Source organism: Ctenopharyngodon idella, chromosome 14, assembly GCF_019924925.1.
Source record: "Ctenopharyngodon idella isolate HZGC_01 chromosome 14, HZGC01, whole genome shotgun sequence".
In the NCBI taxonomy this organism is placed as follows: Eukaryota; Metazoa; Chordata; class Actinopteri; order Cypriniformes; family Xenocyprididae; genus Ctenopharyngodon; species Ctenopharyngodon idella.
In genome coordinates this window covers 18,381,048-18,395,088 of record NC_067233.1, presented here as the reverse complement: position 1 = coordinate 18,395,088, position 14,041 = coordinate 18,381,048, and the positions used below count along the sequence as shown (strand labels likewise).

The window sequence follows — 14,041 nt, the reverse complement described above, 5'->3', positions numbered from 1 at the left end:
CACGACGACAGGTTAAGCAGGACGCTCTTGTAGCTTGAAGTTCATATATAAACCATGTGATTTATTCTGGATTTGCTTATTAAGACGCTTGATGTGATTTGTAGATGTTGCAGTTGGACTAATGTGTGTCTGTGACATGCTGGGTTTGTGTTTTTAGTGGGTGGAATCCCTTGGTAAGTGTAAGAACATTTACCAACAAAGATATCAGACTGCTGTTAAGAAAGCACTCAGTATAGTCAAACAAAACTTTGTCTATGTTCCCATAAGCAGCAGTGTTTGTGTGTGCATTGGATGTTTTGGACTCTTTTCGTCTGGCAGATATAAGACAGACAAGACCAGAGCCATACTGAGAGACATGGATATAACCAATACTTGAGAGTGAGCTCTTTTTGACAGTAAGTAAAAACCGTAGTAACCACCTAAGATAAGGAAGCAGAGGAGTAAAAACTAAATAAATGAAAAGTATTTTAAGCAATAACTTTCAAGTTTTTTTAACTTTCAAAGGTCATATTCTTTTAATACAAGCCCATATATGGCAGGATGTAATATTGTGAAATATTATTAGAATTTAAAATAACTGTTTTCTATTTGAATATATTTTCAAATGTAATTTATTCCTGTCAAGGTAGATCCTTCTCCTATTGGTAGATCCTTCTCCTATTTGGCACCTAAACTTTGGAACAATCTTCCTAGCATTGTTCGTGAAGCAGACACACTTTAAATCAGTTTAAATCTAGACTAAAACGCATCTCTTTAACCTGGCATACACATAACACATTATCAATTTATATTTTCACATCCATTAAAGGATTGTTAGACTCCATAAATTAGGTCAGCCGGAACCGGGAACACTTCCTATAACACCAGATGTACTCGTTACATCAGAAGAAGAATGCATTCTTCTTCTGCCATGGCATATACGTTAATATTAGTCTCTCTGTTTATTCCGAGGTTTACTGTAGTCAGCCGGATCCGGGCCATATCCAGATCAGATGGAGGACCTGCGCCAAGACACGACAACAACGCATCCCTGAAGTGTCAGCAGAGATTGTGTCAGCTAGATCATCCCCTGTGAAGGCCTCACTGACACGACAGCCAGTGGCACAGATTCCCAACAAACCGTACCATACCGGCGTGATGAATACGATCTTCAACTAGATGGAACTGGAATAAATATTTTGACTGTTGCGATCCCAATCGGACTTATGACCTGTAACGCTGCCTGAATCATAATCATGCACTGTTCGACTGAACCTGGTTTCTCCCAAGGTTTTTTTCTCAATTTTTGTGACCTGTTGGAGTTCGGGTTCCTTGCCGCTGTCGCCTTCGCCTTTGGCTTGCTTAGTTGGGGACACTTGATACTCAACAATGTTTTTGAATGTTTTCATTCTAATATGCTGATTCGATGCTGAATTTTGAAAACAGTTGTGCTGCTTAATATTTTTGTGGAAACTGTGATACTTTTTTTTTCAGGATTCTCTGATGAATAGAAAGTTCAAAACAACAGCATTTATTTAAAATATAATATTTTTGTAACACTGCAAATGTCTTTACTGTCACTTTTGATCAATTTAATATTTTTCTTTTTACTGGCCCTAACTTTTGAATGAATTTCAATTCAGTTTAGTAAGAAAAGCAAGTTCATAGTTTTAAACTGGAAAACAAGTAATAATACGGATTAAGAAAATTTTTTTTGTTGCTGACTGATCAACATCCCTTTAACACGTCGGAGTCACATGAGCAGCAACATGACTGCATCATAAGCTGCAAATAACATTCAATGGCAGAGAGCTGATGTTCGTTAATCCAAGAACTTCCCTAAATAAACTGTCACCTACGTGGTCTGATAAGCTGCAGGAAAGAGGTGGTGTATTCTGTAAATCAGTTTGCAACTTAATTAGAACTTGAAACAATAATTAGTTTGATGGATGAACGAGCAAAGCAGCAGGCTAACCGAATTAAATCCTGCTGAAGTTTCACTGCATACAAGCATGAAGTATGAAATGCAATATTTTTATAATGGCTAACGGCCCTTTCCCATGACCTCATGGATTCCTGTAGGTGTTCCTTTCCTGCGTGAATGAGGAAAACAGACGAGAAGCGAAGGGGATGAGTGCTAGCAGGAGAGAAAGCAGAGAGTGTCAAGGGAGAGAGAGTTCCTCTATCTTCCTTTGTGTGTGTCTCTCTCTCTCTCTCTCTCTCTCTCTCTCTCTCTCTCTGATATAAGGAGAGTGATCTGTTCATCTCACATCCATTCCCACTTCCTGTCTGTGAGTGTCAGAGCTGGTGGGTGAAGAGAAACATGGCTCGGCCCTGCGATATTGAAAACACTTGTGCATGGAAATGCTCACACACAGGGCATGAGATGCACGTATGCAAGTCTAAAGGAAATTGCAATTCTGTTTATTGATGCTAGCGATGAAGAAATGACATAATTCAGATGTTTTAAGCAACTTCTTACAGATTTTAATGCCATTTTAAGCAACTTTAACCAATCATGTGATCATTTATTTGGAATCAAACTCATGACCTTGATGTTGACACCATGCTTTAGCAGGCAGCTAATATTATTACAATTTAAAGTATTTTTTTTTAAAGTATTTTTTCTATTTGAATATATTTCAAAAGGAAATTTAACTCTCCAACTCTCAGAATTGTAATTGCTAATCTTGGTTTTAATACACCGACATAAACAGCGTTTGCATTTGCAAATAACGTGTTTGATTCTTGTAGCGCTGTCATCCTGAGTCTCTCAGCTCGTTCACAGCCTGTGCCGCTCACACTTCTCTCAGGAGTGACAGGGAGTGTGTACACACACAGACTCACTCCGATGAATGTGTCGTTTCTATGGGCAGGTGAGTGTGAGTGACAGTTTTGAGTGCTGTGGGTGACAGGCCTGCCAAAACACAGCCATGTGATCGTCATGTACAGTGTTGCTGGTCCGTGGCTGTACTTGGGTGTGAAGCTCACCAAAAGACAGTGGAACAGATCCAGACACGGACTGACAGACTGTGTGACTGAATTTAAGTGTTGAGTTTTTCGAGTAGCTTCGAGTTTCGTGAAGTCATGAAATCATGTCTCAATCAGAACCAGTCAAACACGCTGTAGGGCTGTCAACGCAACACATTAGACAAATTAATTCAAAAGAAAATAGTGTGATAAAAATATTAACACAATTAATAATGCCCCTTGAACTGTGTGTAAATGAAGTACCTTCAGTCGAGTCTTGATTGTAAAATCGTTTGCTGTGGGCTGTAAGCCAGTGATAGGCTTCATGTTCAATCATATGGAAATAAAACAAACAATACAGTATACTGACTCCTAAATATTGATGTATGCAGTAAATTTGATTGGATTTTTTTATAGCTTGGCAGCCGTACATACAAGTGTTTGAAGTGCATGTGTGATTTGGGACTTAAATATGTCAACACACACACTGACCTTGGTCTCCCTGTGAGGCCTCAGAGATGTTGACGGCGAGCTGGCTGCTGAAAGAGTTAACTCCCATCATGCCTGAGTGAGCGCTGGAGCCTGTCAGCGAGGGCAACTGGTTATGGCTCCGCGGCACGCTGTACAGCGCCTCCGTCAGGTCTGCAGCACGCTTTAAAATGATCTCCTGACCAATACAGCGAACAGAGAGAGAGAGAGAGAGAGAGAGAGAGAAATGGGTTTAAATGATACACAGTGGTGATCTCAATGGGTTTCAAGATAATAAATTAAATAGTGGCTTCAACCATAGCAAAAAGTATTAAAGAAAACAATAATGCTCTTGAATAAAAAATTAAAATGTACAAATATTATTATTATTAATCCAATAACATTTGAGCATGATAAATAGCTTAATTATTTTTTAATAATCATAATAATTGTATTTAAATTTTAATAATTATAAAATTATAATCAATTTACCTTACATAAATATAGTTATATAAATATAAGTTATATAAATATTTACATATAGTTACATAAAGTTATTATTAAAAATCAAAAATTCTTAATATATTGGTAACACTTAATTTTATACTGTATTAATATCAAAAATATAACTATAAAAATATAAAATATTTAAATAGTATCGATTATTTAAAGTATATTTAAATTTTCATAAAAATAACAATGTGTATTAATATAGAATTATTTATAATTCTATATAAATACACACACACACACATATTATATATATATATATATATATATATATATATATATAAAACATTATATTACATATATAACATTATAAATCAGCTAACTGCATATCAGGATATTTCTTGTGATTTTCATACCTGATTGTTATGAGGCATCCCATACAGCGCCTCCACCAGGTCTGCGGCTCTCTTCAGCAGTACCTCCTAAAAACACATACAAACACACAGTTAAGTCCAATACTCCACCTCTGACACTGTACATCAGCACTGTTTGCATCTCAAATAGTTTCATAAATAATACTGCCCAGCAAAAAAGGATATTATAATTATATTAAATAAATAAATCATGTTCTTTATGTTTCAAGTTTACCCACAGTTATTTACTATATATATAAGCAAGACATGTTCAAAAAGAGAAACCAAACATGTGATGAGATAGAGAGAAAAAGAAGCTGTCGGAATCTCATTTACACCAACCTGTCACACACACACACATACATATGTACACACAAATACACACACTCAACCTGTGCCAAATCACACAAGCAGTGATCCAGGGCTGCGATCCTTTCAGACTGTACACATATGCTCCACTGTCATTCTTCACACGGTGTGTGTGACTGTGCGTGTTTGTGCGTGTTATCCTGTAGTGTTCCTGTGTAAGTCACACATTTCCACTGGCCCACAGACTCCATTCTGGTCTCACTAAGAGTACAGAAACCAAGAGAGGACACGAGCACTTTACAACGGCTCCTTATGTATAATCATTTTCCATCTGCTCCATCTGTACTAAATTAACTTCTAATCTTTCTACATTTTATCTCCTACATTTTGTCTTCACCCCCAGGGCACCTCCTTTCCACTTCATAGGTGGAAACATCAAATCACTTTTGCCCAACACACTGGTTTTATCTCTTTAACTTGTCACAATAGTTTCTGTCATTTCTAATAGACATTAGTTTTTATGAGCTCATCGGTATATGTTATCGTAAAGAAACAATAAAAAAATAATACATATAACCTTCTCTACATAAGACTTTTTTTCTGCTGGCAGGAAAAAAAGTAATATTAACCAATAAAATTACAGCCTACCATGCAGCCTTTCCCACTGTATTATTATTTTTACTATTATTTTGCGCTCAGAAATACAATACCATTTAAACGTTTAGAGTCTGTAACATATTTTTAATGTATTTAAAACAGGTTTCTTATGCTCACCAAGACTGCATTTATTTGTCTCAAAAGTAAAAATGACAATTTAAAATAACTGTTTTCTATTTTAATATATTTATTCCTGTAATGTCAAAGCTGAATTTTCAGCATCATTACTCCAGTCTTCAGTGTCACATGATCCTTCAGAAATCATTCTAATAGGCTGATTTGTTGCTCAAGTAACATTTCTTATTATTATCAATGTTGAAAACAGCTGTGCTGCTTCATATGTTTGTGGAAACTATGGTTTGTGGAAACTTGTGGAAAGATATATATTTTTCAAGATTGTTTGATGAATATAAGGCTCAAAAGAACATTTATTTGAAATATACATCTTTTTTTAAGATTATAAATGTCTTTACTGTCACATTTGATTATTGTTATGCATCCTGAACAAAAGTATTAATTTATACATATAAAAAATGACCCCGAACTTTGAACGTTAGTCATATTACCCCAACATTAAAACTTAAATTTAATTAAAATAAAACATACAGAATTTTTTTTTTTTTTTTTTTTTTTTTTAAGGCAAGGGTGACTTAATTTACTTACAGTTATAGAATTAGTTTAAGAACCATTTTCATTTTTATGAAAAAAAAAAAAAAAAAGTATTTGGTCACCATCTACTTTTACAGTACAGCAGAGAGCCACTCAAACATTCTACTAAACATCTCTTTTTGTGTTCTTTTGTGTTTAAGAAAATAAGTCATGCAGGTTTAAAACAACAGCAAAATGGTCTTTTAATACACAGCTAGTATACAGATAAATGTACATTCTTAAAAAAATAGTTCCAAAAGGCAACAATGCCATTGAAGAACCATTTTTACTTCACCAAAGAAACTAAAAACAGTTCTTAAAAGAATCACTTTTTCTTAGTGTGAAGAACGTTTTAAAAAAATAAAGAACCCTTTTTCACTATAAAGAAATGGAAAGGTTCTGTGGATGTTAAAGGTTCTTCATGGAACCATAGATAACCTTTTTATTTTTAAGAGTGTAGATGTGAGTATGATCAGGCTAAATAGGATGATCACTCTCTCTCCCTCTCTCTCGTACACACACAGCATTCAGAGACAGACAGAGAGGTGTGGAGGTGATACAGAGGAAGCCAGAGCTGGTATTATGGCAACCTCTACTGGAGCTCCCTGGGGTATTACATTGAAACCTACTCCACACACACACACACACACACACACACACACACACACACACACACACACGTACACGCACACGCACACGCACACGCACACACACTTCACATGACTGTATGAGGACAGGAAACAAAGAGAAAGATGAAAGTGTAGCGTAAACACAGACAAAGAGAGAAAAGATTGACCCAAAGAACTACAGATGCAGGTCATGAAATCAGGATAAAATGACAAAAAAAGACAGTTTGAAAAAAAAGAGCAGGACAAAGAGAGGAAACGGCAGAGTAATTGTAAATCTCATGACGAGAGGTGAAAGAGAGAGATGCAGACAGAAAACTGTGCTGAAAGATGAGCAAAGGGGGAAAGGGTTGGAAGAAAACAAAGGAAAAAAGACTCGAGGGACAGAGAGAAGACAGAAGAAGACAAAGTGAGGGAAATGTGCACAAATAAAGTGGAAATGAGTGAGTGAGTGAGTGAGTATGTTAGGAGAGAGAGAGATGAAGAGGGGAAGTTCTAGTTGTTTTTCTCCCTCAAGAGTTGCCAGGTAAGAGGCAGCTGGGGCTGCTGGCAAACCTATCATTACTGTACTGTGAGAACAACAGCCTGTGTCTGTACACACACACTCACACGCACATTGGAAATATTACACTAATTCTACATTTGTACACAATTCAAGCAGGTTGAAATTAAAGTAAATATTGCTTATATTTACAAACAAGTATCAACCCCAAAGCAGAAAACCCTATTCATAAATCTGAGTATATTTCAAAGGTACAAAATCAAGTAAAATACACTTAACTTTACGGTACTGGTGTTCCCAGCATACACAAAGGCATGAATAATTAATACGGTTGTGTATTTCACTTTTTGCCAATTTTATTTACACCGTTGTTATTGTTGATTTTGACTGTTACGTTTAGTAACTTGTTGTTTAGACATCTGAGGTTCATTTTCAAAAATAGTACAAAAAAATACTATTCTGTCTCTTTTGAACCATTTTATCTTCTGAAGATGACAAAAAAGTTATTTTTTTTTCTTATTTCTATGGCCATTTTTCAGACATTTTGTCCCCAAAAAAGTGAATCTAGGCTAGAAACACACACAAATGAAGCAAAAATACACAAATATACCTTATTACTTAAACAAAAGCATAACTCATGCTGAATAATTAGTTCTCGAATAATAAGTAAATAATTTTAAGTAAAAATTGAATAAAAAAACAAATCTACTTTTCAGTGTATTGTCCGTAAATTAAATCATGAACTATCCCTAACCTTAAAATAAAGCTTTCAGCACTTTTAGGAATGAATAAAATACACTATTTAAGAACCATTTTATCTTCTGAAGATATCAACAAAAACGTTTTCAGATTTTTCTTATTTGTAGGGACATTTTAGACAGTTTGTCCCCAAAAAGTGTATCTAGGCCAGAAATACACACCATACACACTTATGAAGCTAAAATAAACAAATATGCCTTAATACATGCAGAAAAGCAGAGCTCATGCTGGAACATTAGCTCTCAAGTTTCTCACATCTATGTCATGCAAACATTCGCAGGGCCTGCATCTGTGAAGTACAGCTCTTAGTGACTGTTTTATGCCAGGCCACGAGGCCCTGAAACTGAACACTTTCTGGCTGAGTTTCTGAACATACTGTGTGGAAACTGTTACATTTACGAGGAAGAACAACAGTGGCCTTCAGATCAGGCAGAGAGGCAGAAACAGGCTGAGGAAACCACCGAATATTGTGATATTCCTTTAGAGTTTAACTTTAAGAGCTCATCTGGGACTGTGTTTGCGTGGTAGCGCACATACTGTATACACACGCACGCAAGAGAGGATCGGGGGGCATATGGAGATGGGGGCACAAGGCTTCCTCCTCCTCCTCATCCTCATTTACTTGCATTTCCCACGACAAAATATGACCTTAGAACTAACAGTCCTTCCTCAGCCAATCAACAATGAGCAGTAACGATCCTCACAGATGGCTCGAGTCAATGACAAACACGGGCAAGAGCACGAGAGAGAGAGAGAGAGAGGGAGAGCTGAGACCTTGTGCTCTGTTGTTCCTGCATTATTCAATCTAACATATTTATTCAACCTTTACATTAGTTATAGCGTGATGAGTAGGAACTCGTTTTGTAAACTACAAAGCTGAATAAAAAAGGGACATGATTAGAATAGAACAAGAGAGCACACAAAACGAGACCTCTCATCATTACCTTACAAAACCTGTGCACTATTTATTCACTTTAATCACAACTATTATCACTAAAAAATATTGACTTATTACTATAACAATTTCACTGTTGTTTCATTGCATCCCCTTAGCATTTTAAAAAGTCACTTTGGATTAAAGCATGTGTCAAATTGTTAAATTTGAATATTGTAATAATAATAAATATATAAAATAATAAGAAATAATGGTAACACTTTACAATAAGGTTCATTAGTTAACATAATTGTTAACTTCTACAGCATTTATTAATCTTTATTGTTAATGTTAATTTCAACATTTGCTAATATATTATTAAAATCAAGAGTTGTATTTGTTAACATTAGTTAATGCACTGTGAAGTAACATGAACAATGAACTGTATTTTTTTATTAACTACCGTTAACAAAGATTAACAAATAACAAATGTATTGCTCATGGTTAGTTCATGTTAGTTAATACATTAACTAATGTTAAGAAATTAACATTACTGTTACCAAAATAATAAAAAAAATAAGAGATATATGTCATATTTGAATGTCTGTCCGGGCTGTATCGTTCAGTGTTTAAAAAAGTGCTTTTATAGCACTGTAAAAATGTTTTACCACATAAACAAACATTAAACCAAAATTTTTTTAACCTGATTATATTAAGTTATGACAACAAAATTAACTTAAATCGTCAAATCAGGTGGGAAAAAAAGTGGAATATCTGTTTAGTGGAATATCTTGTAAATTCACTCCCTATTTATTCATATTATCCATAATAATGTAAGTTCATAATCAGTAAATATGTCTATTCTGGCTTAACCTAACTGTGTCTTTATACTTTTTCACATTGTCTTCATGTGTCTTCATGTGTCTTGTTGTTGTATTTATATGTGTGCACTGGAAAAAAATGTGTGTGCAAGCAAACTTGGCAAAAAAGCTCTTTCTAATTGTGATTGTATTATTTTGCATGATTGTTATAGCACCCAGTTTTATACATCTATTAGCGTGCAGTGTGTTTATGAGTGCTGTGTTTTAAGTGTGCACCTGTTCATAAAATATTTCTTGTTTTACTGTACGTCTGGTCGTCTCTCTCTTACAGTGTTCCTGTGGGTGTTTCTTTTTAATACGCGCCAGTCCTCCCTCCCTTTATCTGCCCATCTGTACGTGTCTCCGTGGTTTGGTTCTCCCCTGCTCTCGTGCCTGATGCCGTCCAGGTATGGGGCTCTTGTTCCAGGCCTCCTCCCCGCTGCAGTTCCCCGTGTTCTGCCCCATCCACCCAACCTGTCCCTGGTTCACCAGGGCTCTGCCATCCACACCCAGTGGGCAATCTGTCACCAACACAGCCTTGGCACTGGCAGCACACCCCTCATCTCTCTCTCTCTCTCTCTCTCTCTCTCTCTCTCTTTCTTTTTCATACCCTCTTTCTCCTTTGCTCTCCTCTCCTGTCCTGTCTTCCCTCTGGCCCCGGCTCAGTTCATTAATCTCCATTATAAAACAGAAGTTAGTTAATGTCTCTGATGCTCGCTGGCTACGACACCCTGCCACGGGCCCTTTGGCACAACATGAACGCACACACAAGCACTTACATAAAAACACACACACACTCGTGCTTAACTATTCACATCTTCATTGACAAACACAACATACTATCATGAAACAAAATAACAAATCATGCACAGATTTAGTAGTCTGTATGTTCTGTGTTTAAATAATATACAAATAATGTAATATGAGCTTGTACTATTTGGATAAAGAAATTCTAAAAAAATCAAGTACGACTCATTGGTTTAGTGGTCAAATTTCTTTCTTACTTTTGTTTTAGAGATTTTATCAAATGCCTAACCCTAAGTTCACTGAAAAAAATTATTGTAGGATTTACTTTAAAACAATTTTCTCTCAGAAATTGCTAGTAAATTTCACAAATAATTACAAAGAAATGGCAAGTAACATATTAGTATTTTTTGTAAAACTTCAAATACTTCAATAATCTTTATTTTATTTACAACTTCAATTTTTTTAGAGTGTATAAGTTAAATTTAAGTAATCTTGAGGCTTATAAGTTATCAGATTTAACAATATAAATGGACAGTAAAACATGCAAAAAAATCCTATAGACTTACAGTAAAGGAGTGATATGTGGCATAATTTAAGGACCAGACTGCAAAATGTATTATTTTTTTCATAGCTTTATTTTATTCATTTTTGAAGGATTAGTTCACTTTAGAATTAACATTTTCTGATAATTTACTCACCCCATGTCATCCAAGATGTTTGTCTTTCTTCAGTTAAAAAAAAAAAAAAAAAAAAAAAAAGCTTTTTGAGGAAAACATTCCAGGATTTTTCTCCATATAGTGGACTTCAACAGTTACCAATGGGTTGAAGGTCCAAATTGCAGTTTCAATGCAGCTTCAAAGGGATCTACACGATCCCAGCCGAGAAATAAGTCTTATATAAGTCTTACATAGTCTTAAATAAGTCTTATCTAGAAAATAAATAATTAATAAAAAAAATAATAATTTATATACTTTTTAATCACAAATGCTCGTCTTGCACTGCTCTGCGATGTGCCACGCATTACGTAATCGCGTTGGAAAGATCATGCGTGACGTAGGTGGAAGTACCGCGGTAGGGCGGAAAACTCCATCTAATTTTTTCCTCCAACTTCAAAATCGTACGACATCGTTGTTTTACCCTTTTTTTTTTTTTGTAAAGGCCGTTTGTCTGCACGTTCGCTTTGTAAACACTTGCTCGGTACTTCTGCCTACGTCACGCATGACCTTTCCAACATGATGATTGCATCACAGAGCTAGTGCACGACAAGCATTTATGGTTAAAAAGTATATAATTTTTTTTTTTTTTTTTTAAATGGCCAATCATTTCTCTTGATAAGACCCTTATTCCTTGGCTGGGATCATGTAGAGCCCTTTGAAGCTGCATTGAAACTGCAATTTGGACCTTCAACCTGTTGGTAGCCATTGAAGTCCACTATATGGAGAAAAATCCTGGAATGTTTTTCTCAAAAACCATAATTTCTTTTCGACTGAAGAAAGAAAGACAAACATCTTGGATGACATGGGGGTGAGTAAATTTTCAGGACATTTTAATTCTGAAGTGAACTAATCCTTTAAGTCGCTTTGGATAAAAAAAATATAATAATAATAATAATAAACATATAAATGTAAAGCTAAACTGTTTTGGTTAGCCTGTAAAATATAAAAAGAAAATAATTATTTGAGAAACATAAGAAAGTGAGGCATGCAGAAACAGAGAAAAGGGGAGAGAGATATAAAATGACTTCAAACAGCCACGAGGTGAATAAACTGTACAGTTCTGCTCTGTGGACTTAGCTTTACTTCATTATTTATGTGGCGTCTACAGAACGACCTGCGGCTACTTTACACGCGTTCCCTTCACACATCTCTACAAACTATTTCACATCACACTTTCTCTGGCAAAACAAAAAGTCCAGCACATTCCCTCTCAAATTAAGTCTGCCAGCACAAATCAGTGCTGCGTTCCCTGTAGTCAAGCTGCTCTATAACCTCAATATCACTTGGAGGCTCAATACTCACGCTGTTGAACCCCTAATGAAATGCAATCAATGATTGATAAGGTGGCAGTTGCCCTCAAGTAGACCCGCTGATGATTACAGCCGGTCGGCCCGAGCATCTGACCCCGCTCTGGGCTCCAGAGGTGTGCCACCCGGCCCTGGGAGAGACAGGCGCTGGGCCTTTTGTCTTATTAGCTGACTGTCGAGGTGTAAAGATCTGCCGCCTGCCAGGCATACAATTAGTCATCCTGTGATCTTTATTACTCCAGGGTGGTGGTCTTTCTTAGCAGAGCCCCAATTCGACACCCTCTCTTCCTCACCCGGGAGCCCCAGGTAATGCTGGGGATCAGGTGATGGGACCTTACGGAGGGTCCCTCTTGTCACAGGTTAAGGACAAGGCAGGAGTCTCTCTTGGGCTACCAAGAGGACTGTGAGTGATCCTCTACAGGGTCAGCGATTGGAGAAATCGGCCCACTCTATCACCCCTGGTTCCTCCATATACTCTGAAAAATAACTTTTGCAAAATTGTTCTTTGCTGCTTTTTAGGACCCTCTTGATATGAAAAAAAAAAAAAAAAAAAAAAACAAACATTTTTCAAAGGTTTTTGAGATGGCTATATGGCTCTTGAGACACTGAAAAGTTCTTATAGTATTAATAATTAATGATTTTTTATTATTTATTATTTTTTTTTTTCAATTAAATGATATGCTTTTCAGATCAGGATGCAACTTATATGACTTTACGCTATTGGTAATTTTCATCTCAGCACAATCATCTGAGCTTTGTCTTGCAACCCAAATAGCCTCTGGGCACCCTTAGCACAAATGTCAACGTCTTACAAAATTATTAATCAGAAAAGGAAAATTAACAAGTTTTTTAAATGCATATACAACAGCAGAAGTGTGATTTACCTGCATAGAACGCAAAAGATTTATTATTATTTACTAAAACTAGAACTATTAAAAACATTTTTAAATAATATGAAATATTGTACGAAAAACTAAAAGAAATGAAAAGAAAAATAAGTTAAAGCACAAAAATTACTATATTACTACTATTAAATTGCTATTATTATATTAGTATTAGCCATATTACCAAATGAAAGGTAAAACTGCACCATAGTAGCATAAAGTTTGTTCTGATTCATCCCCAATGTCAAAAACAGAAGATATCTCCTCCCTTTTAAAAGCCTATTATTTTGTTATCCAAACAATGTGCGATTATATGCTCAGCTGCATTTTATTATTTGCATTTAGCATTGTTTTTAGCATTAGCATTAGCATTAGACTGTCTGAGAACTATGCAATAAAAAAAAGTTCTCTCTTTGTGTAACAACAGCAGTCTGTAAAACTCTTTTCAGTTCTAATTGGAACCTTTATTTTTAAGAGACAGGCCGGGAAGGGTTCGGACTCTACGAGAGATTCGCTCGGGGAGGCATGCGAGCGGCTCCCTCCCCTGAGAGGTGTTCTGGATGAGCTGGATTCATGTCTGCATGTTAATCTCTTCACTCTACCTGCCAAAAGGCAGAGAGCACGTGTTACGGTGCATCAAGATGCTGTGTTCCTCTCCTTTTCCTTTTCACAGACCTCCACAGCCCAACATCACAGCACGAAACCATCTCAACACTCCCGGCCCCCTGCTGTCTGTGTGTGTGTGTGTGTGAAGTGTATGTGGGTGAATGGGTCACGAGGAGTCGCTCAGATGCTCTACAGTTCATTCAGCACAGGTAACAAGGTGAGTCTGTTTGACTTTAGATTGGCCCGGCTCTCTCAGCTCTCTAGCC

At 36.2% G+C, this 14,041-nt stretch overlaps 1 protein-coding gene across 6 annotated transcripts in view; it reads right to left on the bottom strand.

The window, feature by feature from the left end:
- Window positions 1–14,041, bottom strand: part of LOC127494417 (transcription factor COE3) — a 123,689-nt gene that overhangs the window by 6,649 nt on the left and 102,999 nt on the right. For 5 of the 6 annotated variants that reach the window (XM_051860309.1, XM_051860310.1, XM_051860313.1 and 2 more), the window contains exons 12-13: window positions 4,284–4,349; window positions 3,442–3,616 (exon numbers count right to left, since the gene is read on the bottom strand). In XM_051860309.1, the coding sequence (XP_051716269.1) occupies window positions 3,442–3,616; window positions 4,284–4,349 (241 nt within the window). Of the gene's footprint in view, window positions 1–6; window positions 3,271–3,441; window positions 3,617–4,283; window positions 4,350–14,041 lie in introns of those variants that run through there. The other variant, XM_051860314.1, reaches the window with a different exon arrangement.